The 27940-nt window shown below is 44.0% G+C and overlaps 1 protein-coding gene across 8 annotated transcripts in view; it reads left to right on the top strand.

The window, feature by feature from the left end:
• The window catches only part of zmiz1a (zinc finger, MIZ-type containing 1a), a 104140-nt gene that overhangs the window by 52863 nt on the left and 23337 nt on the right, over positions 1–27940 (top strand). For 5 of the 8 annotated variants that reach the window (XM_042433332.1, XM_042433334.1, XM_042433336.1 and 2 more), the window contains 3 exons: positions 16996–17103; positions 19736–19849; positions 22545–22650. In XM_042433332.1, the coding sequence (XP_042289266.1) occupies positions 17035–17103; positions 19736–19849; positions 22545–22650 (289 nt within the window). In that variant the 5' untranslated portion in view covers positions 16996–17034. Of the gene's footprint in view, positions 1–14797; positions 14857–16995; positions 17104–19735; positions 19850–22544; positions 22651–25331; positions 25699–27940 lie in introns of those variants that run through there. The other 3 variants (XM_042433333.1, XM_042433331.1, XM_042433338.1) reach the window with 2 other exon arrangements.

Genomic DNA, 27940 nt, shown 5'->3' with positions numbered 1-27940 from the left:
CCTGTGTAATGATGTATGCATGGAGTACATAAGTCGTGTGTCCCTCATCATGGCCATTCATTCTCTACTTATAAACAGCTTCATGCATTCATTCTCAGGAACTCTATAGGTTCACTTTCTGGGTACGATGCTGATATAACGTTCATTTATCAAGGACAAGACGCCAAACATTTGCGGTTCCCAGCTTCTCAAAGTGTAGTATCGTACCTCAATACTCACTTTCAATACCAAAAGATGACATTGACTGTTCGCTCATATTCATGCTCTTCTTGACTTATCTTTTTAACCACCAATATCTGATTTAAATCATATTTTACCAGGCTTTTGTTAGATGTGGGAAAGTGTAAAGGGTATATTTTATGATAGTTAATTGGGGTGAAGACAGAGAGAGCAGACTGGGGCAGTGTTAAGGGTACTAGAAGGGCAGTGGGGTCCTTTGTTGTAGCTGGTTACTTCATACATCCAGGACGGGAGCAGGGTTGATGGATGGTCCCAGACTGGAGATCTCATGGAGGGCTCCGGAGCAGGATGCTGGAGGAGGTGTGTGGGGTCCCTGAAGGAAGTAGTGTTGGAAGGAGGGGGGGGTAGAGACAGAGAGGCAAAAAGACCTGTCATTAATCAAACTCCCTCCACCTGCCACCTCTCCTCTCTGCCTCTCGTCCTCTCTTTATCCATCCTGCCACTCGTCTTTTATCCCCCCCCTCCCTCCCGCTTCTTCTTCCTAACCATTTTTTGTTCTAAGTCCAAGTGCTCCATTGTCCTCCATTATAAACAGCCTTTTACAGCCTTTGGGTTGTGGGCAGCGTACGCACTCTCAAACATCACTTTGGGAGGTGTTTAATGCTATTACGAGGTGGCAGCCCAGGCATTATGCCCTCCAACAAGGAGAGATGGACTCGTGCCGGGGCTAAACGCGACTTAGTTTTCTTAATTCACTTAAACTCGGGTGCTTCTGCTCCCTGCCACCAGCCTCTTAACTTCCTGGTCGGAGCAGCCCTCTAATGCTCGCCTCAGACCGCTGTAATGCGAAGGGTTGTTCTTTTTGTTGCTTTGAGGTCAGTAAGAACATTACGAGGTGCTTTGACAGGTCAGAAGTCTTGGCTGGAGCTGCTGTGCGTTTTATTCGCTAACTGTAATTTCCCACCACCGAGGAGGATTGGTCTCTCAGAATTGGCGGCTTACCGGCAGTGCATAGTGGACATGGATGTGTAGACCATGGTTCTCGGTGTGTCACAGAGGGAATTGATGAGATTCAATCACCCTCTTAAGTCCATAGTGGCTAATCCTTCCTCTCTGTCCCTTTTAAGATAATGAAAGGTTGTTTTTTTGTGTGTGTTTTTTTTAAGTTTATTAGAAGAATGATTGATATAATCTGCTGTCTGTCTGTAAGAGCAGGAGACTAGGGCTGGGCCATATGGTTGAGCTCAATTAGATCTGACATTTTTTAATGCAAAAATATTCAGTGGTTCCAACTTCTCAAATGTGAATATTTGCTGGTTTTCTCAGTTTTCTATGATATTGAACTGAACATCTTTGGGTTTTTGACTGTTGGTCAAACAAAACAAGCATCTTGAAGATGTCGCCTTGGACATGTTTCACTATTGTCTGATATTTTCATAGACTAAATGATTAAGTCACTAAACGTGAAAATAATTAGCAGGTTAATTGATACTACTTAAAATAGTAGTTAGTTATGACCCTAAAATCAGTATCACTGTATTAATTATATGCAATGATAATTATAATATAATTGTTTTATGATATCGGTATACAGAATAATCACACCATGTGTATCTGAAATCTGTTGCATTACATGAGACCAAACTCTTCACATGTGCAGAACAAAAACTTAAAACATAACAGCAACAAATTTCCACTTCATTCATTTGGACAGCTGAAACTGAACAATAACATTATATGAAAATATCAAGGAATATTCATTTATTGTATTGGTAGGAGACACAGTGAATCACAGTGAAGAAAAATACACTGAAGCATAATTGCTTATATACTATGTTTATATAAATTATAGATTTACACATTGTATCACTCTCAGTTCACATAGTCTATTCAGTACAAGTCTTTCTAGCATGATAGGATATTTATACAGTAGTTATGCAACAAACTACTAATAACAACGGTCAAAACAGAGGAATAATTCAACATCTCCATCTCTACCTCAGTCCCTCTTCCTCTAGAAACGTCCAGCATTTCTTCCTTATCTGCAATCTCTTGCCTATATATTAAATGAGCAACAGTGTGGGCTCATTAAAAATGCATGCTGCGCATTGAGCTTAGGAGACCAATTATCCCACCTAGCTCCTTTACAATGGCTGATAATAAAAGCCCCTGCAGTCGGCCACTCCCAGATTGCTTCACTGCCTCAACCACTCTCACCCCTCACCTCTCCCTTTCTTTCCCTCCCTCGCTCTCCGTCTCCATCTCCCTCTCCAGCAGCCTGTTGTCTTCACACCAGATCATCAGTGAACAGGCTTTTCACTGGATTTGATGGAGTGCAGTGTTTTGATCTGTTGGGATTTGCGCGTGTGTGTATGTGGGTTTTCTAATGCCGCTGTGCTCTGCAGGTGGCAGCGGACAATGGTATTACAGAGACAGGCAGACATTCGAGTGCAAACACAGACAAAAACACACACCCTGTGGCACACACACACACACAGACACAGACACACACACACACACACAGGCTCACATGTGTAAACATATAGATGAGCCTGTTACTGCGCACATTCTGCTATTTGACAGGAGTGTCTTGAGAAGATCAGAGTGCCTGGAGCACAGAGGCTGTTTCCCGCCACATCCTGTACATCAAATATGGATGCGTGTGGGAAGCAACTGCATCATTGGAGCACTTTAAAGCCCCCATATAGGCAACCTGCTCATCAAAAGGCTGCCATCACTGCTGCATACATATGGAAGTATATAACGTACAACCCCCACTTTGTATTTGTACATGTGTTTGTATGTGCATCACTGGCGGTATACGCTTTGAGGATCAAACGCGGATAGTTTTACCTCACAGCAGGCGAGTAAACATACATAAGAAAAGAAGGTGGTGTGATGGTGTTTCCGTAGCTAATGATCAGGTTTGTTTAAGCGTATACATCAACGCACAGGGTGAGCTGTCACCACCTTCCTGCACTTCAAACAGCGAAGAGCTGATGGATTTACAGCGGGCTGAAATCTGCCTCATTGCACCCAGCTATCTACTTCAGCGCTGAAAAATAATCATCTATTTTGACAATCGATTAATTTGATCTCAGTTTAACACACGTTTACTATAAATTGAATATCTTTCGGTTTGGAAGACTTTGGACTATTATTTTCTGACATTCGGCGCACATAAAAATTATCGACGGATTAATCGACAATGACAATAATCCTTAGTTGCAGCCTTTCTTTGCTTTAGCGTGTCATTTTAATTGGCCACAAAAGCTGTCAAGGCCAGGAGCCAGATTTGATTTGATATGTTCGCTGGCTGAGGAAAGCCTTCCTTCACTCCCTGTAGGTGTTGTTAAAATCAGACTGACTTCATTAATAGTCTGATCTGGATGTAATTAAGAATGAGTGGAGGGCGGCAGGCAGGCAAGGAGAGAGAGAAAGAGAGAGAGAGAGAGAAAGTGAGAAGTGGAGAGAGTCCCCCTCCCAACGCTCTTTTTTTTTTAAAATCCCTCTGTCACCAGTGTTGACAGGTCAGGAAGAGAAAACTTGAGAGAGTAAGTGGAGTGGGATTTAGATGAGGCTTGACCCTCTGCGTGTCATCTTCTTGTAACACCTTTTCCATGAGAAAGGTCTATTACAGCTGGTAAACACTGGGAGCGGCGGGCTATCATTGCGTTCTGAGATGTTTTGGCACATTTGTCCATGATTAGTCTGCCTGCCTGCCTTTGTTTTGTGTGTGTGTGTCTGTGTGTGTGTGTGTGTGTGTGTATTATCTGAAACACACCCCCGCTTGTACACAGCACGCACACACACCAGTTTCTCGTGTTTACGCGGCACTGGGTGGAAAACATAAATTGGAGACAGAGCGTTCCCCGTCTGCGGGGCTTGGAAGAGGGTTTGGGCTCGGAAAGCTGGCTTTCCTCTCAGGAAGTGTTGTTCCTCACCGCTCTCCATAAACACTGGAAAAGAGACCCAAAGAAAATGTCCCAGACTCACTATTTCCACTGTAAACAGGCAGACATACACATATTATACTGCTCCCTCTCTCTATTTCTCTCATATGTGTCTTTTCTCTCTCTCTCGGTCAGAAGGCTGTGTAGAGTCTCAAAAGGAACATGAAGAGTGTGCGATATACAGAAAAGCACGTCCTGACTTATGCAGATCAACTTTTTCATTTATGCGTGTAACTTTTAAGGCTTTGCAAAGTCCTGACACTCTTTATGTACACAAACAACTTGGAACTAGAGACACAAGGTTACCTTTAACTCATGCAACGTCTACTTTCACATCCAAAGCTTTTTATTGCAACACTGCTGTCATTAGCAGTGAAGAAGGAAAAAAAATCAGGATTTGCTTGTTTATGTTGAAACCCCCCCCTCCCGCGGGTGAAAATGCCGGTATGTTGCAACTGAATTACCTCTCCGAGCAGCGTAAATGTTACTTTTCATTCCTTAACAAGTGGTTGGCTCGCAGTTCCCCCTCTTGTGTGCTGCGAGTTAATAAATCTGCACCAGCGAGAGAAAGAAAAAGAAAGCTTTTTCCATCAATTTTAGTTGTCATGTCATTTATTCCCGCACTGGAGCATTATGCTGTGAAAATATCATCGCTAAGTCCAAAAAACCACCAAATAAGACTTGAAATGTTCACAGTTTATCATTGTCAGAGCTTGGATTTGACAACAGGGAGCAGGATGCTGTAATCTATCACGTTAGACCAGCTTCTGCTATCGCCAAGACAAGCTGGCCACTATGATTTGAATGCTTTTTTTTTTTTTTTTTTTTTAAAAATCAGCAAAGTCCCATCTCTACCTGTCACTCCTGACACTGCAGATGCGTACAAATTGCTGCAGATGATTTGCTTTCTTGCGCTACCAGCCAGGTCTTACCTTTTGCTGCTATTCTCTCCAGTGTGGTAAAAACACTGAGCTCACTTTACCACCCAGCTGGATTACACTGCACCCTAACCTGCAAGTGTGTGCAAGTGTGTGAGAGAGAGGGAAAGAGGCAGAGCGAAAGAGTGTCAGAGAGAGAGAGAGAGAGAGAGAGAGGGAGAGGGAGAGAGGTTAGAAACCCCTTTTTTTATTACATTTCCTCCGCAGTGAAAGAGGAGGCAAGATGGACACTCCATATCTCCCCGCTGCGCCAGAAAACTCATCTAAATGGAAAACACATTGTCTTCATTATTTTGCGAGAGCTGAAAGAACAGGGTTGTCATGGTAACAGCCATCTGAGTGAGCACAAGCGGGCGGCCGAGGGGCTGGTTTTAGGGCCAGAGGAATGGAGAGAGAAAAAGAGAGAGAGAGAGAAAGAAAAAAAAAAAGAGGAGTATGTAGGGAGGGAGGGAACAAGGAGTGGGGGTGGCGGAAAAAGAGGAGAGGGGACTGAGATGAAGAGCGTGAAGATGGAAGGAAGACAATAGAGATGGAGGGAAGAAAAATAGGAAATTGTTGGGGTGAAATAGGCAGAGAGGAAAGAGAGCAACGGGTGTGATGAAGAGAGGATGAGGGGGGAAAAAAAGGGGGAAACAGAGTGAAGGGTTCATGAGAGGAAGCAGGGAATGTCTTTTCCAGTGGAGCCAGGCAGTGCAAATGGCCAGTTAGTGGCTCTCAGAGAGCAGTTCAGAGGCCCTTATTAATTTCAAGGGGCAGCAAGATGGTAGATTTAACATCTTCCAACTGTGTCTCACTGCAGCCCCACTGGTGCTCTGTGTGTGTGTGTGTGTGTGTACAAATGCATGAGAATGCATACTGATGTACAGTCAAGGGAAGAGCTGAGCTAGCCCGCTGAGCTAACATTAGAAGACCCGGTGCTTTGGTAAACACGCTGAGGGGGCGGCAGGCTCCACTCCGCTCTCCAGCCACTTCTACCCAGCCAGCGCCCAGCGGTGATCGACAACCTGCCTGCTGCTGTCTTTATTAGTCGCTCTCTTAGAACAGCCCCTGGCAGCAGCAAGCCTGACACCATAACGCCCTTCATCAAATATTTACCCCTCCTGAATCTACAACGTGCACCAAGGCCACATCAAACAAAAAACCAAGTGCCAAGGTGATATCTAATCCAGTCCAATGTAGGGTTGCGGTGATTAACCGATTTCACTATTAACCATTTTCACTATTAACCCCGCTTTAAAACGGCTCAGCTAGTACGAGTGTTCTGTTCTTACTCTCAAAAAAGGAACATTATGGTTCGTTATTTTTCTATGAACAATGGTTGTACAGTGAGGAAAATCAATTGAAGCAAACGTGGCCGTGCTCCAACAAGTTCAGGTACGCGTGCTGTCACAAGAGTGAGGGGGGCTACATTAGGTAAAGGAGATTAGAGGTGTTCTGGCAATGGCTGAGGGACCCAACATTGAAGTGTTGTATCCACCAAAAAAAACGCCTTAAGTCGTCAGTGTGTGAGTATTTTGGCTACATAAAGAATGGTCAGGGGGTTGTTCAAGAATACTGATCTCCAATTTGTAAAACTTGACGAAGAAAATTCAGCTGTACATGCTTAAGTGAAGGTGATACACTAAGTAATAACTAAGTTAAAAAACATTACTTTAGTAACAAGTTACTTAAGGAAACATTGGATTGGTAGGGAATTAAATATAAACATGTCACTTACAATCAACAAAGTAGAGGTGAGTGAAGAGTTGAACTTTCAGTCCAAAGTAAACCAATGGAAACAAAACAGGAAAAGGAGCATTACACCGTTTATAAATTACAGCACGTAATCCCCTCAAGAGCTTCAATACAACCATTTACATCCTGTTGCTTCCTCCCGTCTATGTTGAGTAAATACTGGTGTAGTCGGCAAATATATGGTGTAAAACTTAACATTAGGATCTTGTAGACTTCCAGCACCGTAGCATGGAATCTAATTAGTGATTAATAACACCTGCATGAGAGATGTTCTCAATTTCTTTCTTTCATTTTTACTAAAACTAGAAATCAGATTCATTATTAAAATAGATTATTAAAAATGAATTAAGAAAACAGACATGGATGACAGTTGATAATAAAAACACTTCAGTTTATTACCTACATTAGTAATATTTCCCCCCGAGGGGATCAGTAAATTTCATCTCAATCTTACATTCATAATAATAATTAAAAATACTATATTTTAAACATTAGAAATCAACTAAAGTCATTACTGCGATGTCCAGTCAAAGCTCATCTTGGCATGGATTATTTATTTTCATTTTCAAACTACCTCCGGTGCTGCTACAGTTCAACCCACTGTTGCAAAATCCTTGGCGAGGTGTTTGTCTTCTGCTGCCTCTTCAAAACAAAACATGCTCATGTGATTTTATCCATCCGCAGTATTGTGAAATAGATTAATGCATAATAATCGTAAAATGGTGATTTTTTTCCCCAGACTATATTTGTACCATCAGAATCTATAATTGTTGTTGAATCTCTCTCCTTGTCAACTTCATTCTCTTCTGAGGATGGGCGGATTTTCATGACGCTCCTGTCAGTTTAGCATCAACTGGAGGATTAGCGCTGTTGCCACAGAGAAAGGGACCAAGATGATTGTTTATTTACAAGTTGTTTCCTGTTTCTATGTTATATAGCCAGTGGCGTTGATGTGACACGACATCGTTTTGACAGCCGTCGGGCGATTAAGGAAATTAAAGTAATTGCTTAAGTCTTTGTCGTGTAAATACTTTGGCTTGGCTTCGACATCCATGGAGATCTGACATCCAACCTTGTGCTTCTTCAAAGAAACCGTATCATTATCATTATTGTTTGTGGTTTGAAAATGGGACGGAATTGAAGAACCAAAAACACACACACAGTCAGATTAGATTTGATTTATCGCAGATGGAGCACATCATCGTGGAAGTGTCGGTTTTTTGGAGATGCTTGCTGCATTGCTACTTCACCGCTAGTTTTTTGGGTCAAGCATTTTTCTTCAGAAGAACATCCAGATTTGTTCAAAATAAACAGAAAAAGCCGTCGGAGCTTCACAAAATCTCTCAGCGCTGAAGCCATGGGGAAATTATGTTGTTTTCTCTCATCAGCTCCCTCCAGATGTGCAATCATGGTCAAGGGAGGAGCGAAGGCTGTGGCATGTGATTGACCAGCACTTAGGGAGAGAGACAGCGTGCACACGGTCGGGTGTTTGGCTGAGCAGGCAAGCTGGCTGGCTGGCTGGCTGGCTGGCCGGCCCAGCTGCGTGGCTGCCTGTAGGTCTTAGTGATTCATGTCACACTGTAATTGGTTTACCTGCTCCCTGTGTGTCTGCGCTCTGAGAGGACCAAAACAAATTACCCGGGGATGACCTCTCGCCATCGCTCTCTCCTGCTCTGCAACCATTTCCCCCCCTATCTCTCCCCGCACGTCTCTCCCTGCCTCCCACTACATGTAATATGTTGTGTGAGTGTTTTTCTCTCTGCCTCTCTCTTCCCATTCTCTATTTGTCTGTCTCATCCTCCCTCCCGCGCTCCCTTTCCACATACCTCAAATCTCACAAGCAGAGACAGAGCATTTTAGAGAGAAAGCAGATCAGATCACAAATACACACATTAAAGCCTCTTCAGGCTTGAAGATGTGTTTCTGTGTTTGCCTGCTATGTCAAACATCATTTGGACATGTTTTGCACACATGCGAAGATAAGCTGATAGGATGGACTTTGTGTAACAATACTTGAGATCACAAATGAACACACACACACACACTAGTTGAGTGCTTAGCGGCACTAAGAGGGTGTTTTGTAAAAGCTGCAGTGAAGCACATTAGCCTTTCAACATCGGTTCTTGTGCTCACTGTGCCAAATAGTACCTGTGTGGATCGTCCCTTCAGTGAATGAAACTGGTGCTCTGCGTACGCCATTAGGGTGTTTCATTTTCACAGCAAGCAGATGTTTTGTGTTCTTTGCTACTCGTACCCTCGCTCTGACACACGGTGGTGAACAAACACACACACACACACACACACACAGAGCGAGATGAATGAGCGCATCACTCTCACCTCTGTCCGTGTAGGAAGGTCTCGCTGTCTATAAGGTTATTTAGACGTTTCTGCAAAAAAAAAAAAAAAAAATCCACCCGTCAAAAGATTAAACTTGTGCGCAAAGCTCGAAAACGTGATTTGTTTGTATTTTGTCTGCATCGCCGGTCACACAGACTGTTGTTCTATCGGAGGACCTGGTGCATGTATTAGCAAACATCACTCTTGTTCCAGTGTCCTTGAACAAGTCCCTTATTCTGCAGGCAAGATGGTGGAAAAAATCAATAAGGTTTCTGTAATTGTTTTAGATTAAATTTTAAATATCTTAGCTATATTCCTCCACTTGATACTATTAAAACTCCACTTTGTCGCCGTAATGCGATACACAGGGAGCGCTTGATCAAACCAGCTCTTAATCCTAAAATGCAACATTTCTAAGAGTATTTTTGGCTCTTCTTTCTAGAGGTTGAACATCCTAATTTTGAATATTGTCTGCAGATGTCATCACCACCTTAACTTGTCAAAGAAAATCCGTTGTGGGGATAAATAATCATAAATCACATCATTACTGAATGAAGTGCAATGCAGGCAGCTATAAAAGGAATCTCTAAAGAAGAGAACAAATTAATCTGTCATCTGATTAAACCATCTGGAGTTGCTTAATTGACAGTCAATTTGTTTGTTTTTGTCATGTATTTTTGATGCTTATAAAGCTGTCCCCGCGCAGCTGTGTAATAACCTTTTTTCCTGAGAGTCTCGCAATAAAAGGCATGTTTTGTAATGTACTTGCCCGCACTGTGTGTGTTATTTCAAACTGATTTCAGAATGATTCCTAATTGGAAATACTTTTATGGTCAATTGGATTTGTCCCATAAAGGATCAGAGGGAGAAATAAAGGTTGCTCGACAGGAGCTGCGGCACTGTAGGACGTTTTGTTCCGCCAAGTGTAGAGAGGCTCGGCTGGTTGCTTTTTTTTTTTTTCTTCTTTTCTTTTGTAAGGATTTTGCTTTTGGAGTGTCAAAGACAAGGGGAGTGGAGGGCAGACTGGCACAGATATATTTTTGCTCTCCCTAATGACACCAATACCATTTCATGGCTTACTGAGCAGATTGAATCACACTCACTCTTTGTAAGTCTCACTCTCTGCCCCTGTCTCTCTGCTACTCTTTTCCTGCACACACACACTTCATCACTCTCCTCACATAGACTATCACATGCACATTCATATGCTAGCGTACATTGATGTGTTACACTCACCCCGGGTGGATGTTGTTTAATTGCATTTGGGTCAGCAGTTTGCTGGCGCTGAAACCGAAGGACATGGAATTTGTCAGTTTACCCGTTCAGCAGTCACAGGGGGCGGTGTGTGAGCTAACAGCTCTGCTGGAGTCAGGCCCATAAGGTTAGCTTTACACAAGCCTGTCAGACTACACTGTCAATCACAATCTGCCTCTCCTCTCCTCTCCTCTCCTCTCCTCTCCTCTCCTCTCCTCTCCTCTCACAAACTCTTCTCAAAAGGTTATAAGATTTATGCACTCTCACTGAAAGTGCTCAGTATTTCAGGCAGTCCTCTGATGGCCTGTTGCTGTGATAAAGACTAGACATTGGCCTTGTGTTCTCCACACACACACACACACACACACAGCCTGTTTCACCCCTTGTGCATCACAAGTGATAGAATCTTGCCTTTCGTGACAGTGGAAAATCGTATGTGGCAGCCAGGACATACAATCTTCCCCAGCTGGTATTTATAGTCCTCAGCAACTGGAACATTGTATGGAATAAGGAGTTCATTCATTCATCATGTGATGCTCAAGCTCCGTTCTGCTCATGGATGACCTGATTTCGTATCTCATGGTTTGATAGATGGCCTTTTGCTATTAATGCACTCGAGACAATCAAAACAAAAACACAGGCGCATGCATCAACACGGGACCACAAACACAAACATAAAATAAAAAATCCCCCTGTCTACTGAAACTAGAAAGTATTTTGATAAAATATTGCACCATGGTAGAGTGAGTAATTAGGCATCATCTGGCTTTCATTATGGTAATAACATGGGAGAGCTTAAACCTCCAATAACTGACTTTTGTCTACAAGCTGTAAACACAACTCTGACATATTATCACCTTTTACTGTAAACTGAACTCATTAACAAACAGTTGCCTACTTACACACAGTCACCTGTAGTATTTACACATCCAGCAGGTACACAACGACCTTAGCATTCATTTGTAGTCATGTCTCTGGCCAGCAGGTGATTGTAAGTGCAATATTCCTTCTCCTTTTAGCTCTGTGTTGGTCTCCACCAACTCCTGAGAAAAATATCTGGTTCTTTAGATGTTTTTTTTCTCCTGGTTGGTCCAAAAAACTAATTGATAGCAGTGTTGATTAGTCATTAATCAAGGAAAAATTAGAAACACTTGAACTTAATTTCCATCTTTTCAAATATGAGGATTATTATCAATGTAAATTTAATGCATCTGGAAAGCCGTGACGAGCATTTTTCACTATTACGTACCCTAATTATCATTTGATTCAGCCCCTTAAATTCTGTGTGTAGGTGTGTAAGTATCTTGTAAAATCAATTATCACCCCCAAAATATCATTTATGCTACTTATGTTGATGTATTAAGTTCAAAATATCATAATATAATCCTGTCCATCCCTGACTGAGAGCCAAATGTGCAGTATTGCCTAAAAGGGAGGGCACCTCTGCGCTCACCATCACGCTCCTTTTTTGATCTCACACATTGAGTGGTGAAATAATCGGCTGCTCCCGGGGGTATCTGGTAGCGCATACCTGCAATATTCCACAACTGAAGCTCCATATTTATAGACAGCAACAGAGCAGCTCACATATCCCCGCATCACAGCTGTTTGCATTGCAGTGTTGGGTGTCACATAGCTGCCCGGTGCTCCTGTGGTTGTCACATTAAAACAGAAGATAAACAAACAGCAACATTTAGAGTTTTTTTTCTCCACCCCTGGGAGAAGTCATTTCACTTTTTTTTTTTTTTTTTTTTTTTTTTTATAGAGGCCGGTGGCTATGATTCTGTGTAGAGGGGTTGAGTTTTATAAAGGCCGGAGGGAGCGATATGACTAATGGTTGGTTGGCTTTGCTGAGAGGGAAAAGGAGAGGGGGAGAGATTAGTGGAGGAGAGGATTAGCAGCAGAGTCTACAAAATAATGCAAAGAACAAAACAAATGAAGGCGGTGTGAGACAGAGAAAGACAGAGATATGATGATGGAAGTAGGTTTGTAAAAAAAAAAACAAAAAAAAAACAGAGAAATGGTTCGCTGAGGCTGAGCAGAGTGGAGTGGACCGGAGAAAATAAAGGCAATGAGAGCAAAGAGGGACTGTCTGGCTATGGGAGTTTTCCACTAGAGATAATAGTGTGTATGAGAGAGGGCTGGTGGCTTTTTACAGACACACTGAGAGCAGAGATTGTAGGAGGGTAGAGGGAGAGAGAGAGAGAGAGAGAGAGGCCAGCACAGCTGAGTGGTGTTGATTGGCCTGTTTGAAAACACATGAACTGCAGACACAGAGAGAGACAGAGAGAGAGAGAGAGAGAGAGAGAGAGAGAGAAGCTCTGCATACTGGGAGAAAGTGTCACTCTGTGCCGTGCCACGCTGCAGCCCAAACCACATTAGAGCAAATGAATCCATTCCACCTCCTGTTATGGCAGCTCCCGCACGGGGCCCCAGGAAGGAGGGAGGGAGGGAGGGAGGGAGAGAGGGAGGGAGGGAGGGAGGGAGGAAGAGTGGCAGGAGGGTTGAGATATGAGGGACGGGGCGAAGCGAAGAAGAAAATGATAGAACGGAAAATGGAAGGTGGTGGAAAGGAGTCGCATGCTGGGTGGCTCTAATGATGTCTGAGGGCTATAGAAAAGGGGAGCAAAACGCACGTAGTATCTGTGAGAGGAGAGAAAAAAAAAAAAAAGAAAGCTCTGGCCATATAACTGAAGATGAAGAGGAGGAGGAGAGAAGATCCCCTACTGTGTCCAGAGAGCAGGAGTGATAGTTATGTTCTCCTTTTTCAGACTGTTGTTGAATAATGAAGATGATCTCTGGCCAGACTTCACCCTGTTCAGCACTGCCCTCTACACTTTACATACTGGATAGACCACAGATTGAGCATTAAAACACTTAGAAATGTATTATTTTCCATAGTACTACATGAAAACCTTCATTATTTACCTTTACCATTGAAAATCATTGATAAACAGAAAATATTTCTTCCCTTCAGGGCCTGTAAAACCAAGTCCAACTACAGCAGATTTTCAAAAATGTAGTAGATAATTTTAAGAAAATATCTATGTAACCCAGGTGATCCTAGGGCAGCGGTTGGCAAATAGCAGCCCATGGGCCAAATCCAGCCCTCCAGCAAAAATATTTGGCCCCTTTAATGAAAGCTGAAGTTTTGACTTTCACAACAGTTTCCATCAAAACTTTGAAAAATCCTGAAAAAAAACTGCTCCATGTTTCAACCTAGCTACTAGTGTTTCAGGAGCCTGCAGGACCGAAAAAGCAATATCATCATTAATCAACTTTCGGCAGGATCATGTCACGTTGATGTGATTAGATACGGTTGATGATATGACTCAGAACAAGCTGTAATTAAAAAATAAAGTAAGTTATTGACATTTTTTTGTTTTACACATATGAAGAGTTTCGTCTTGTGTGATCCATCCATCATCCACGTCAACTTTTTAGCTTTTAGCATCACTTTGATGTTTTAGGTGTGATCGAGATGATTTTTGCATATGTTTGCATTATCGCAAAATGACATGTATTGATAACAGAAAATATCCTTATTAATGTCATGATGCTGATATCAATTTAAACTATATACAGCAGCCTTGCTCCTAATGTTCTGCTATGCAGTGCTCAGTATCGTAGTGTATCATGAGCTCCTGTGTCCAACCCACTGATCACACTCACAAAGCGAGCTGCACTTGACAAAAGTGCTAGTCATATGTCTGAAATGAGAAATCATTCATGCTATGAGTGATCATACACTGCGTACGTGTGTGTGTGTGTGTGTGTGTGTGTGTGAATAAGTGGGCGTGTGCTGCTGCTACTGATAATGAAGAGATAATTTCGATGCTCTCTCTCTCTCTTTCTTTCTCTCAGTCTCTTTCCCTCACTGAGCCTGGCCCTTCTTGCCCCCTTCCCGCCATACTCCAGTGCTTTTCATATTACTGTGCTTTTGTTTCTGAGCGCTTATTTCTTGCCCCACTTCCCCCAGCTTGCTCTGCTCTGTAAAGAGAGAAGGAGGGAAACGAAAAAAGGGAGAGTGAGAGAGGGAGAGAAAGAAGCTTCCTCGGATGTTAGTATTATTTTTGATTTGTTACTCTGCTGTCATTCATAGCAGCATCCTCCTCCCACCACTGTTTAAAGGGGGGGGGGGGGGGGGTTGTGATATGCACAACATACTGTAATTGGATGTGTAATCCTTTGCTTTGCACCTCTGGTAAGCAGTGCTGAGTGGAGCTGATTAAGATGTTTGGAAGACAATAAAGATTAAGCGGGCCCGTCCTCAGTGTGAGCATGCTCTAACGACAACAGCACAAAAAGTCTAAAACAGAAAATAGTATTCTGGAAAAAGAGAGGAAAAATCACACACTGTTACAATACCTTGAAGTTTTTTTTGTTTTTTTTTTTTTTCAGCCCAGCTGTAATCAGTTAATCTCTGGAGAGGTGCAGGCAGAGGTGTCAACATTTTGCTGGTAAAACATTCAACTTCCTATGATGAGATGACAGATTACTGTTTTGTTTTGAGAGTAAACAGGGAGAGGTGAGGATGTGGGGCAGGAAGAGGGGTTCTGCCGTGTTTCCACTGAAGCGTCGTCTGTTATGCAACACATTTTTCCCCTGAACGGGTGAGGTGGTGGAGGAGGAGGAGGAGGAGGAGGAGGAGGAAGGGGGGGGGTTGTGGTGTAGTGGTGCTGGAGTCAGCCTGGACAGTCATTCAGTCAGTCAGGTGGATTGACTTCTTATCTCAGTTACAAACGTCACCGCCTGAACACGGCCTGGCTGGCTGCAGTCACATTTCCTCCTCACTCATTTTCCTTTCAGAACCTGAGGGCCCATCTTTTCAACGTCTAACAAAAGCACTGCCCGTTCATGGGAGGAGGAGGAGGAGGGGTGTGTGTGTGTGTGCTGGACCCTGTGAAAGCACAACAGAGGGAAGGAGAGGGGGGGAGAAAAAAAAGGAAGATTGTAGGGTAAAAGAGGCAGCTATCTCCACCCCACCCCCCTCCTTCCTCTCCGATCTTGGCTGCGGGTGTGTTGGGACAGCAGGAAGGGGAGCTGGAGGAGAAACAGTTAATCAATAGCCACAAGGTCAGACAGCCAGCGCTGGGTTGGAGCGTGCCCTGTTAGTGGTCCGTGGAGCTGCCTGACTGCTGAAGGGGATTTGTAGCACTTGTCAGGGCTTAAAGGAGCCCTCTCTGGACCACTTGCTCTGGGTGTAGTGTGTGAAAGAGACATGCTGGTTAGCAGCAGGAGAGGGAGACATCTACTGGGCGCAAGGTGACACCACAGCACAAGCAGAATTAGGCCACAAGCTTTGGTCACATCATCTGTGGTCAGAGTGGCTTTGAGCCCTGCAGGATGTAAAGTTAGCTGTTTTGCAGGGACTTTTCACAGACATGAGCAACTATTGCAGAGTCATGTCCATATGACCTGAAAAGAAACATTTGGCTGCCCGTCATTTGACCACATTCTGCCCGTTTTTCCCTCCAGAATTCCCCTTAACTCAAATGAGCAATGCATCCGGTGACGTTTAAGACTTGGAAGTGCACTCCAGGTAATTCTACTCTGGTAATGCTCAAGCTCAGAGGATTAGTAATACACTCTTACTCACGAAATGTTCCTTTGAAGTTTTACCTTTACGCTTAATCAAAGTGGAGAATTCAAGCTTTTGTGTTTACATGCTCTTCAGTGTGTGTGAAAAGAGAGAAAGAGCGTGCATACTTGCAGTACTCTTTCGAAGATAAGCGCACCCAGACTGAGCATTACACATGAAAACTCCCTGGCTGAGCACTATGCTTCCATCGTATTCTTTCTCTCGCTCTGTTTCTCACAGCAGGGGATCTTGGGGGACCCTTTATCAGCACTGAGCAGCTTTCTAGAGCCCAGGCTTCTCCCCCGCCCCACCTGTGGTTTCTCAGCTCGCCTTTTGTGTGGAGGAATGCGAGGCCGACCAACACTGATGGAGATAAACACGGAGGGATGGTGAGGGACAGAGGCCTCACTGGCAAACCAGCACGATACCTATTAATCCAGCTTCAGCCCATTTTCCTGAGATGGTCAGAGCTAGCAAGCGTGGGGTTGGGGGGGTGGGGGGGATGGGGTGCTGAAATTGGTCTTGTTGCTGCTGCTTCCCGTCGTTGGATCAGAAGAAGAGATACACAGAGAGAAAGAGATGCTGTAAAGCCGAGCCTTATCTGCTGTTAGATGCGGACATGAATTAGTCGTCTACGCCACACTGATAACCTTGACTGCGAGGTGTGCATCTTTTAAACCGAGATAACGGTTGATGTCCTTTCTCTTGCGGATTTTTCTCCCACTGGTAACACGAAGCAATAAAGTTTTCTTTCCGTTTCATCATGGTCCCGTGCTGCTGTGGAACATCTCAGTTTCATGCATTTGCCAAAAAAAAAAAAAAAAAAAACCATGCTTGAGGCAGATCGAGCCCTTCCATGAGTCAGTGCATAAACAAGCTGGCTTCCCTCTTTGAGATGTAACGTAATTTGTCAAGCTGCTAAAACGCTGTTTGAACTTCACAGGCTACAAACTCTTTACATGGGCGACCTGACAGAAATGTGTTCTAACAGATGTACCTCTCCTCTTGTGTTTTTCAGAGTACAGAACTTTAATGGCGTCCCGGTAGAGACATCAAGATGAACACGTTACCATCAATGGACCGGCACATCCAGCAGACCAATGACAGGCTGCAGTGCATCAAACAGGTGTCCTTTAACTTCTTTCAGTACTATGCAGACACAAGAATCTCTCCTCTCCTCTCCTCTCCTCTCCTTTCTCCTCTCTCCTCTCTCCTCTCAGCACCTTATATGGACATCAGTTTTTCTGGCCATTAGCTCCAGTCACACAGATCATGTTGCACAGGGTCATAGAGAGAGAGAGAGAGAGAGAGAGAGGCAAATCTGGCAGTGAACACAAGAAAAGACTTCAAAGAGACTATCAACATAACAGACTCGACTTCTCTTTTCTCCCCCCCCCCCCCCCCGCCCCCCACGGTCCTGTGTTCCCTTACATCACGTTCCTGACTCTTGACGTATGCGGGCCCTTGTTGTGGTTTTGCTTAAATGCTTCCTTGACTGCCAGCTTTCAGGAGACTCCTCACAGACAGATACAGCCAGAACGACACAGACAGACAGACATAACCCAGGGCTACCGCCTCTGCCTGTGATTAATAGTCTACAAGAGCTGGCTGGTTGGCTGGCAGGCTGTGGGCTTATTTGTTTATGCTATGTGGGTGTGATCCTTTATATCTCCCAACATCCATATGACACCAAGCTTTACATTGAATCAGTGAATGATAAGGCTTTGCACGATTATAAGGTGACATTTCCCTTTTTTCTTTCCACCCCCACCCCTACTTTGTCTCCTGAGCACCCCACTATAATAACCTTTTATCCAAACCGACTCTGATTGCCACAATTCTTTCTCTGTGATTGCATGCAGCTTGACATCAAAATCTTGGAAAATGTTAGCTTTTTTTTTTACAAATGAGCAAATTCGGTGGAATTGACACCACTCGCTTCAACAAAGCCTCCTCAGTTATTTTCATAGGCGTCACTGACACAGCCCTAAATAGCCCGAATTAACGCGTCAAGCTTAATAAACGCACTAATTGTAGTTTGGTTTATATACTCGCAGCTCATAGTAAACCACACTTCAAAGGCGCAGAGTTAGTCTGTGAGCTCTGAGCTTGTGGCGGCTCTGCCAGCAGGGTGTTGTTTTGGTTTGGGGAAAGCCGCTGGCAGAGAGCCAGGTGTTATGCTGTTTTTCACGCAGCCAGGTAGGCACTGAACAGCCTGATCCTTTGGCTGGCCTGAAAAGGGGGTAAGTCAGTCCATCATCTCACAGAGGACAGTCTGTCAAACGTCTGGCTCTTTGTCTGAAACCCCATCTCTGCTGCTGCTGCTCAACCCCCCCCCGCCCCCCCCCGCCTGCCCCTCCACCTCCCTGCTCTTGTCCTCATCCAACCCTGAACAGCAACAACAACAAGAACAGCTCAGGGCCCATTCTCCTCCCCGAAAGTCAGTGGAGCTGTTTCACTCCGCTGTCCTCCCCCTCACACCAGAGTCAAGGTTGTCAGGCAGAGTCGGTGGCAAACACTGCAGCAGGAGGAGCTGTGAGTTCAGATCTAGACAGACAGCCCCTGCTGTGCTAGTTCTGATTCCTCTCGCGCTGGAGGCTGATACGCCTCCCATCAAGCAGCAATAATGCTAGATTATATCATTCATCTAGAACAGGCTCTTCTCCTCCCTCTCACTCAACAAGATCATCTTTCTCTCACTCTCCCTGCTTCTCTTCACCATCAGTCAAACCCCTGTGAGAGTCCACAGCTAACTCTATAATGGCTAATCTTCACATCACAAAAGATGAGTCACTCAAGGCCTCTCTTGAAGCTCATGATATCATTGGAAGCTCGCACAGATTTTCTCTGTGGGCGGGTACCGGGCTCGATAGGTTAGGCTGCGCTTTCCACCGAAGAGCCCTTTTGTCACTCGCCGCCAGAAAAGCTGCCCTTTCAGAAACGCTCACCTCTGCTGCCCCCTAAAGACAATAGTTCTACCTTCTCTGGAAGAACACACAAAACAAGGCGCTTCAGCTCCAGATGAGAATAATAAATGCTTTCAAGTGGGCTCAATCTCGCCGACTGAACACACTGCAGCTCTGCGCCATTTCAGAGCTATTAACCTCCTGAGCCGTGAAGAAAGGGAGCCCAATTTTAAAACCGCTTATTGTGTCCTGCCAGCCTGAGTAGCCTTCAGACACTGGGAAGAAAAGACTCAACTGTTTCAGGCCTCAGTGAACAAGCAAGAGAGACAGACAGAGACTGAAAGAGATTAGACAACACACCAACGGCGCGTATTGAGTCTGCACACATAGCTGCCAGGACCAAGGTTGTTTTCTTTGTGCACAGCCAAGCCAGCCAGTGGACTTCTGGTGCTGAGGCTCTGTTACACTCTGAAAACAGGCAATGAATGAGGGGAAGAGAGCGGAGGAGGATTGGAGGGAAAGATTTGGTTGCTGTGTGGGTCATGAGGGTGAGGGCTGGGTGTTGCCAAGAGAGATTAACAAGAAACACTGGCATCATTGTTGATATGGGTGTGATCTTCTTCCCACAATGCAACAGAGCCCTGAGTGGGCGTGCATTGGAAGGAGTCAAGGTCCTCACAGGGTTGCGCAGAAACACAAGACATTAAATCAAGCGAGTTTGGAGGGAGAGCGCAAGGCTAGAGAACTATTTGGTTTCAGTGTTTTTCCAATTTGTACTTAATGTGAAAAAAAATAACGCCCATTATTTCCCATTGTTTCTAATGGCAGTCTGCTTTCTCTGTGTTTGCACAGCACTTACAGAACCCGGCCAACTTCCACTCAGCAGCTACAGAGCTGCTAGACTGGTGTGGAGATCCCCGGGCCTTCCAGCGACCTTTTGAGCAAAGCCTCATGGGATGTCTGACGGTACGCAAACACTAATTATGGTTTTCACTGGGTTTTTCAGGTACTTTTTAGGAGGTGTGAGCAAAACAGTAATTAGTTTTTGGAAAGAAAACGGGATGATGTGTCCACTTCTGAGGCTTTTAACCTACTTTTGTGATACTGCAAGTGAATCTAGACAAACAAGAGAACAAAGTGCGGATACTCATGCCATGCCAAAGTCTTTGTCACCCACTGCTCCTCTCCACTTTGTGCTTGCCAAACACACACACTGAAAAAGAAGCTTGAAAAGTACTGTGGGTATTGGCTATCCCCTCTTAGTTCACCAGCTACCACTCATCGATCTGGGCACGAGGCCAGAGAGCCGGCCTGCTGATCTGCATAAGGTGTGTGAGAAAACACGCACACACAATACTTATACATACATGCACAAGTCGCTTGTGTGGAAGAGGTTTTAGAGCAGAGAATTGAAAGTTTTTATCGCTACAATCAGTCTTTGAAACGCTGAAGTTAACATTGTTCCCAGCAGAAGTGGTAGCGTGAGCAAACAGATAAATGCTCATTAACGTGTAAATCACAATAAAAGCCTCTTAACGGCTGATAAAGAGCCATACAATGGAGCCCACCACTGAGATCCCGCTCAGCATGGGGCTGTTTCCATCAGCTAAATTGTTTCATCAGACTCGGAGAGCAAACTGCTTCTTATCAGGAGAATTACAGCGCTCAACAAGTCCATGCATTCTTTCAAGGATTCCTCCTTCATGACGTTCCTCTCTGGTTATGTGAAGTATCTATGCGCTGAACTGACATAGAAAGATGACTGTGCATCTCTTTTTTTTTTAATCACAGCCCATGAGAGTTGTCATAGCTGAATGAAACTGCCTCATGCGGAGACGCTTGTTCCCTCTGGCGTGTCGTACATGTGGAGGTCATCCTCCATTCCCTGGTGGAACATCAGCTCCAGAGCCAATAAAAGATGACATAACTGAGCTGTCAGTGCTGTTCTGATAGCTCTGTCTGTCTGCTTTTTCTCTTCACGCATATAGCGAGAGCGTGGGTAATGTCAAAGCACGTAGACGACTGTGTTATTCCTGCCACTAGTCTCACAGTCTTCTATTGTCACCCACGTAGTTCACAAGGAGCTGTTTCTCATATACAACAAGTAGAAATAAACGATAGAGCTGGGTTTTTTGGGGTTTTTTTTTTTTTTTTTTGAATGGCCCAGTAACCTTCCATCCCCTCTTGCAGCACTCATGCTATTTTCATGTTGACAGGAATATGGGGTTTGATGTACATCCTCAGAGGGAGATTAAGCTGAAAAAGGCTTATGAGGTGAAACACTGTTAAATCCGTGTTGAATCTATGCTAGCCTCTGTAGCTGGCCGCCTGCCTTGTACAAACTGTAGGGCAGACACGGTCACGCAGGAAATTAAACGATTGACAACAACATGATTCGACCAACCGCGAGAGTCGTCATCGTTCACATCAGATGGTCGGGATCGAATAGATTGTGTAGTTACCTCATCCCCTGCAACAATGTCCTCATGTCTCCTATACAGCTTCAAATTAATGTAACATGATTAACTCAAACTATCTTGATTAAAACAAGATAGTTTGATAGGTTTTATAACATAACCTGCGTAGTTTGTCTTTCAGTGCTCAAGCAGCCATACAGCCAGCGACAAAGGCACTTTATGATCACTGCTAGCTGTTACGTCGGCTCTCTAAGAAGCACCCCCAGCTGACCTTGTTAATGGTAATGTGTGTTTCGAGGTCAGAGGGAACAGAGGAGTTGTCATCTGTTAGCAGATAAAAGCAGAGAGGTTTCCCTTTTAATAATGATTTAGCCTTGTCTCCTGAGTCCTGTTTAACGTTACTCAGCATCCCCTTTAACTTTATATTAGAGTCCGGGAGGCTTCTGCTTCATGTCCCATAAAGGCACAACCTCCTTTTTGAAGTCATTAACACAAAAGGATTATTAAAGTCTTACAGCTGGAGACTGGTCCTTCTCAAAATTGGAGGGAAAAACAGGATTTTGAACCTTTTTTCACCTAGGGGAGGCTTTACATTCTAGTCTTTTTCTACACTGCCCTCTGATATACTCACACAGTTTGGCTGAACACAAGCTCACATCAACACCAGGGAGAGACATCCCAGTACCTATTATTTCCACATTTTCCAGGGCCTGTTTGGGTAATTGACCCAGCAACCTTTAGTTGGGAGACAAACTCTGTTCACTTTGGGGCCAGAGCAGTCTTGTTTGAGGATAACCTTTCAAAGACTCTGCTCGTTCTGCAAAGCGACTGTGGTTTGGCTTCCTCACCTCTCTTGGAGGTCGATGCAGTCATCAGACTTGTCCTGACCGTGGATCACTGGAGCAATCCAGACTCCAGACTCCACATTAATCTCACTGTGTCTGTGTGAGTGAGAGTGTTGATATTAAGTGTCTGTCTGAAGATAAGTGAAGTTTCAATGACAGACTAGCTCAGAATATTAACACTATTAAGTAAGTGAAAGGATTACGATGCCTTTACAGCAGTTTATATGGATGGATGGATTGATAGATAGATAGATAGATAGAATACAGAATTTGCAACATCTGCTTTAAGCTGCTGCTTTTAACAATGCAATTAAAATGATGTAACTATCAAAGAACAACACATCACATAATGCTGATCTTATTAGCATTATACTCATCATCCATTGCTCTTTCCCCCAGGTGGTGAGTCGCGTCGCTGCTCAACAGGGGTTTGACTTGGACCTGGGCTACAGGTTGCTGGCTGTCTGTGCGGCCAACAGGGACAAATTCACTCCCAAATCAGCAGGTAAGACCCACCGCTTTCCTAAAACACCAGCAGATAACATGCTCATACATCATCTCATTTACTGCTGTTGACTTGCAAGACAGTGGACGTTAGATGGCGCATTGTTGTTCATGTTGTGTTTACAAGTAGAACAAATCATTGTATGGCTTGTAGTCCTGATCCATTTCATTACTGTGGTCGAGCTATGAATGCACAATGTAGCTGCACATGTTTTCAGCACTTTATAAGGTATATTTGGATGTTTTATTGGCAAGACACAGGGCATGTCATTATTATACCATCAGACAGCTTAATTTACAAATGATTGTTTTTCTTTCTTTCAATACTTAAAAATAAAAACATGTCTGTTAAGTTAATATGAATCTATGGTTTGGAAATTTTTGATTTCTACAAATGACTGCGACCACAGACATTACACAAAAAGCCCATAGAGCATCATAATGTCGGATATTTTTAGTCCCCATTAAACATTAATGTGCTATTGAGATGAGCTGTGGTAACCTCACAAAAACCGTCTACTCAACAGTCTTTCCACACAAAACCCACACTCACACTCATACGTGCAGTCTGTACACGCACGCACATGCAACTAGAGAGAGGAGAAGGAGGGAGCAGTAATGCTATCCTCAGACATTTACCTATCAAATCCAATTTCCCACGATCCATACCTCCCATCCCCGCCTCCTGCTCGTGCAGGAGCGGCCCGTTCTTGTACATCTGTCAAAGTGAAATGTGCAGAGGCGGGAGGGGGGGGAGGGAGAGAAAGAGATGGATGGCTGAAGAGGTGTCGCTGATGTGTGTTGGACCACTCACTGCCTGACAGAGACCTGACAAAACTGTAGAGAGTCAGTCAGAACACAGATAAACCTTTGTTCAGCAGTTACATAAGTGGCAGCGGTGACAGTCGAATATTTTGATTAAACCTGCAGTGCGGAACTTTTACATATAAATGAACGTCTGTTACATTCAAGCCCTTGCCAAACGAGTTCACACAATGCTGATTAAGCCTATGACCGCCAGATAAATCTCTGTATTTTATAGTATACGAGAGTTTTTAATCCGGTGTTGGGTTCGACATTCTCACACTGGCCGGATGAATGAATACAGCTAGAAACAGAACGTGTACTAAAGACTTCCGCTGGTCAAGTGGCTAACATCTGGTTAGCCCTCAGCTAACTTGAATGGGGATAAAATAATTTAAACGTGCAGCTCTTCTAGACTTCCCAAATATTATCGGGCCGAATGCATCAAATTCTGATAGTGAAATGAATCATTTCGCGGGGATTGTGACACAATTTATTCACCGTTTTATAGCCACAACAGTAGCGACGGAGTGGGCTGCGGTAGAGCCATGACGTAAGCACGTGTTGACAGTGTTTTGTAATTAGTCTCACTGCCAGAAGGGGGAGACAAAAGTCCCGCACTCCAGCTTTAAACTGTCTGATTTCTTTGTTTTGCCGACAAGGCGAACATGTTGCTTTTTCATAACAGGAACTGCAGTGACAACATTGACAGTAACACTCTGAAATCTTACCCAATAATTCGTCATACAAACTGCAATGTGTTGCAATGGAATATGCAGATGCACATGGGCTGAATATATCGGTTTCTATTTTTTCTTGCTCACATGGCCCCATGATATGATATGGACATTTGTTCAAGCTGAATATCCTCTTTCAGTTGTGGTGGGAAGCGTCTTGTTGGGAGGAACTTAAGTGGGCAGACAGACGTCAGTGTACAATATTGATTGCCGTATTTCTCTCTCTGTCTGTGTTCCTGTGTTGGGATAATGTGATTGTTGTCCAGGCATGGCTCGGACTGGCTGGCTGTCTGGGCCCGACTGACAGTCAGAATCATCTTCAGGCCTGCTGATGGTTCTGGGATCTAATAGAAGACAGCACTGGGTTTCAGGAAGGGCTGTTTATGCACGGCGGACAAATGGGAACTGTAGTGTAATTATGCGGGTGGGGGGTGGGGGGGTGGATGGGAGATATGATGCAGCCAGTCATCTAAACGAGGCAGGCAGGCTGTTGGGGTGGGAGGCAGATGTGACTCAGGGCAGATCTGACTCACTGCGCATCCATCTTACCTCCCTTACAAGGACGTCTGTCTGAGAAAGCAGACGGGAGGGCGACAGAGGAGATGTGATGCACACTGGAACATGCATGCGCTCATACAAACGCATTAACAAAAATGCAGAGAAGCGTGGAGCTTTTACTGCTGTATGGTCATATTTGTGTGTTTTTACTGTGTGTGTGTGTATGTATACATACATGAATGTGTGTCTAAATGTGCAGCCCCAGCACAATCGTCTGATAGCCTGCATGGCGACAGAGGTCCGCAAATCTGACACCTGAGAGCCCAGACGATGGCCGAGGAGTCTGGGAAGCTCTCTGTGGGCTCCTCAGGGGAAGAGCCAGACTGTGAAGACTGCAGATCAATCACACTGACGCTTTCTTTCAGAGCATCAGTTAAAGAGGAAATAATTAAGGAAATAATTAAAGAGGGAAAAGCAATTATTGCTACCCACTTTTTTGCAATTTGACAACTTGGGTTGTTGCAAAATTAAGCTGACGTGCGTATAATACAACCACAAAATCCTCTCATTGCTGCAGAGTGCATGCAAATACCATGTGATCAGGCAGACACTTTACTAGAAAGTAATGACTGCTAAAAGTAGTAAAATACTTCCTGTAAGTCATCTAGTAATTACTAACCAGTGATTTGTTTGATAGTTTTGGCACTTTCATATCTCCAGAGAAAGAAAAGAACATTTTCCATCTTACAGTTGTAGTTAAGGTTTGTGTTCGTAATTTTCTTTTTGCATGTGAGCCTATGAACCAATACCGTAAATGCCCAAAGTTGCGCGCCCGTATTAATGTATGAACTACTGCCGTGTGAGACCTTTCGAGTGAAGTGGAGCGATTTTCAGCAACAGCAGGCCGCTGCTGATGAGCTGTCTGGAGATTGTGACCCTGCAGTGTGGTCTGGGGGGGATTAGTGTGTTGCTCTAATCTGGAATCAGCCAGTGAAGAGACTTATCTGCTGGTAGGTGAGCTAGCATTAGCGCTGTTACCTCTCAGTACCAGCGAGGAGAATGCACGGCTTTACCGCTGTTAGCATGCTAGCAGCTCACAATGTTACATTTAGTTGACACCTTCAAAGTTCAGTTATGTGTAGTCGTACTTATTGAACACTGCTTTTTCTTTTTTTTTTGCAAATGCTAAATTTTAAAATTCACACTCTTGTTTAAAAACTGTCCTTCGAGTGGTTTATGTTTTACTTAGTAGTAATGTGGAGCCAGCTACGAGCAGATGTCCTGCTGAGAGGTTCATTAGATAATAGGTGTGCTGTTGCCCTACAAACACACACGACCCTAATGGACTGTGAGCTGTTGGTCGACTGTGAAGTTCAGCAGACCACAAATCAGATTAACTACATAATCTATCCAGGGTTTTACTGTTTCCTTCCTCAGTGAATGTGCCACACTCTGTCACCAAGCTCACAGCACTTTGTCCTCTTTCTTTCTGAAGCATAAGCTCCAATAATAAACCCTAAAATGTATAATTATGAGATGTTATCTTTTTTTTTTTTCTTAAATTCTCAGATTGTCAGTTGCCGTTCATTCTCTGTCTTCTCATTGACAATATCCCCTCCTGCACAGTTTTAATTAGATGAAAGCGTGACTCAGATTGTTTTGAACGTGTGTTATGTTTTACGACGTGACTTGACACGCTGTGGATTAAAGGTAGCTGCTCCTGGAATGATAGCTATGTTCTTAGAGACCTGCTTTAATGTTTAAGTCAGACGCAGGTTGCTGCTTGTTGTTCCTCCGTGTTGCTCAAAGGAATAATGATTCAGTCGTTTATATTGGCATCGCATGTTCGCAGCTGACAGCTAGAATTCACACAGAAGTTTGAACTCTAGTAGTGAAGGTAAAATGATTTTTTTTTTTTTTTTAAAGGGAAAATATGATGGAAAGCTTTGCTCTGGATGGTTGGTAAATCCCCACACCACCGCACGCCTGACATAATAAAAATAGTCCCAGGAGAACTGCAGAATTGTCAGTGTTCGGTCAATCAACAGAGCGTACTCACAGGGCGATCAGGAAAACAACCGCTCTGCTGTGTCAACAATGACAGAAAACTTCCAGGGTGTGGCTGTAACACTCACCCCATGAGTGAAAAACACATTCGCACAAACACACACACACACACACAAAGCAGTTCATCAACCCATAACTCCCATAATTCAGCAAAAAGTGGAAGACAATGAACAACTGTAAGTAAGTGCTCCCATTAGACTCTATGTAGACTCAATGCACACAGTGTGAGTGCCTGTATGTACACACACACACCTACACTCTCTCTCTCTCTCTCTCCTCCTTCGGCCTACAACAATCTGACATGTCTTCCACTTATCTGTCTCAATTTACTTTTACTTGATTGATTTTCTCACCCTGTCTTTCTTTCCATCTTTGAGCTGTGTGTGTAGAACCAGAGGAAGGTGTAGGCATCCTTTGTTACTGACCCAATCAACCTTACAGACTTTTATATTTAATTACTGCTGAGTAAGAGCAGCACACTGAATTATTAACAGGAAACAGAGTTTATTTTTAGCAGACGGGCCTCTCCTCTGACACTCTCCAGTGGTTCGCCTTAGATGATGAAATCCCTTTGCAACACAAAACTACCTTCAGAACTTCACTATTAAATTTATAGAAATAAAGCTCATGGGGAAATACTTATTAGGGTAGCTGCATCTCCAGCCTCTGGCTGATTGGGTCCTCTATCACTCGCTTCTTAATTGGTTCGGTTTACACAGTTGCAAGTAAATTCATTTTGATAATATCCCAGCTGAACCGGTGTTGCAGTTGTACTCCAAACACAGAAGACTTTGTTCTTGTCAAAAACCGGATGAGCAAATTATTTAAATCCTCCTTTTGTTTAGGGTTGACTGATCCGGCACCCACACCTCAGGACTCAACCATCACCATCTCCCCTCACCCATCATCCCCCCAGGGGGTTTGCGACACACCCTTTTCAAGTTATATTTCTGTCCCAACAATGCCTCCGTTGTGAGCGTTTCATTTCTGCGTGGGATATTTGTGAAACTGTTGATGACTGAGTGTGTCTGTCACACAAAAGCCGCACAAAAGACAACTTCCCTTTGCTGTCACAAGGCCAGTGGGCTTTCCCCCTCTTCGGCTCCACAGCACATCTCAACGTTTAGGTAAGGGGTGACAACAATGGCAGGTTAGGTCTTTCCTGTTCATTCACTCACATTGCTT

This window comes from Thunnus maccoyii, chromosome 14, assembly GCF_910596095.1.
Source record: "Thunnus maccoyii chromosome 14, fThuMac1.1, whole genome shotgun sequence".
NCBI lineage: Eukaryota > Metazoa > Chordata > Actinopteri > Scombriformes > Scombridae > Thunnus > Thunnus maccoyii.
The sequence above is the reverse complement of the archived record's forward strand: the minus strand, read 5'-3'. Positions and strand labels throughout refer to the sequence as shown.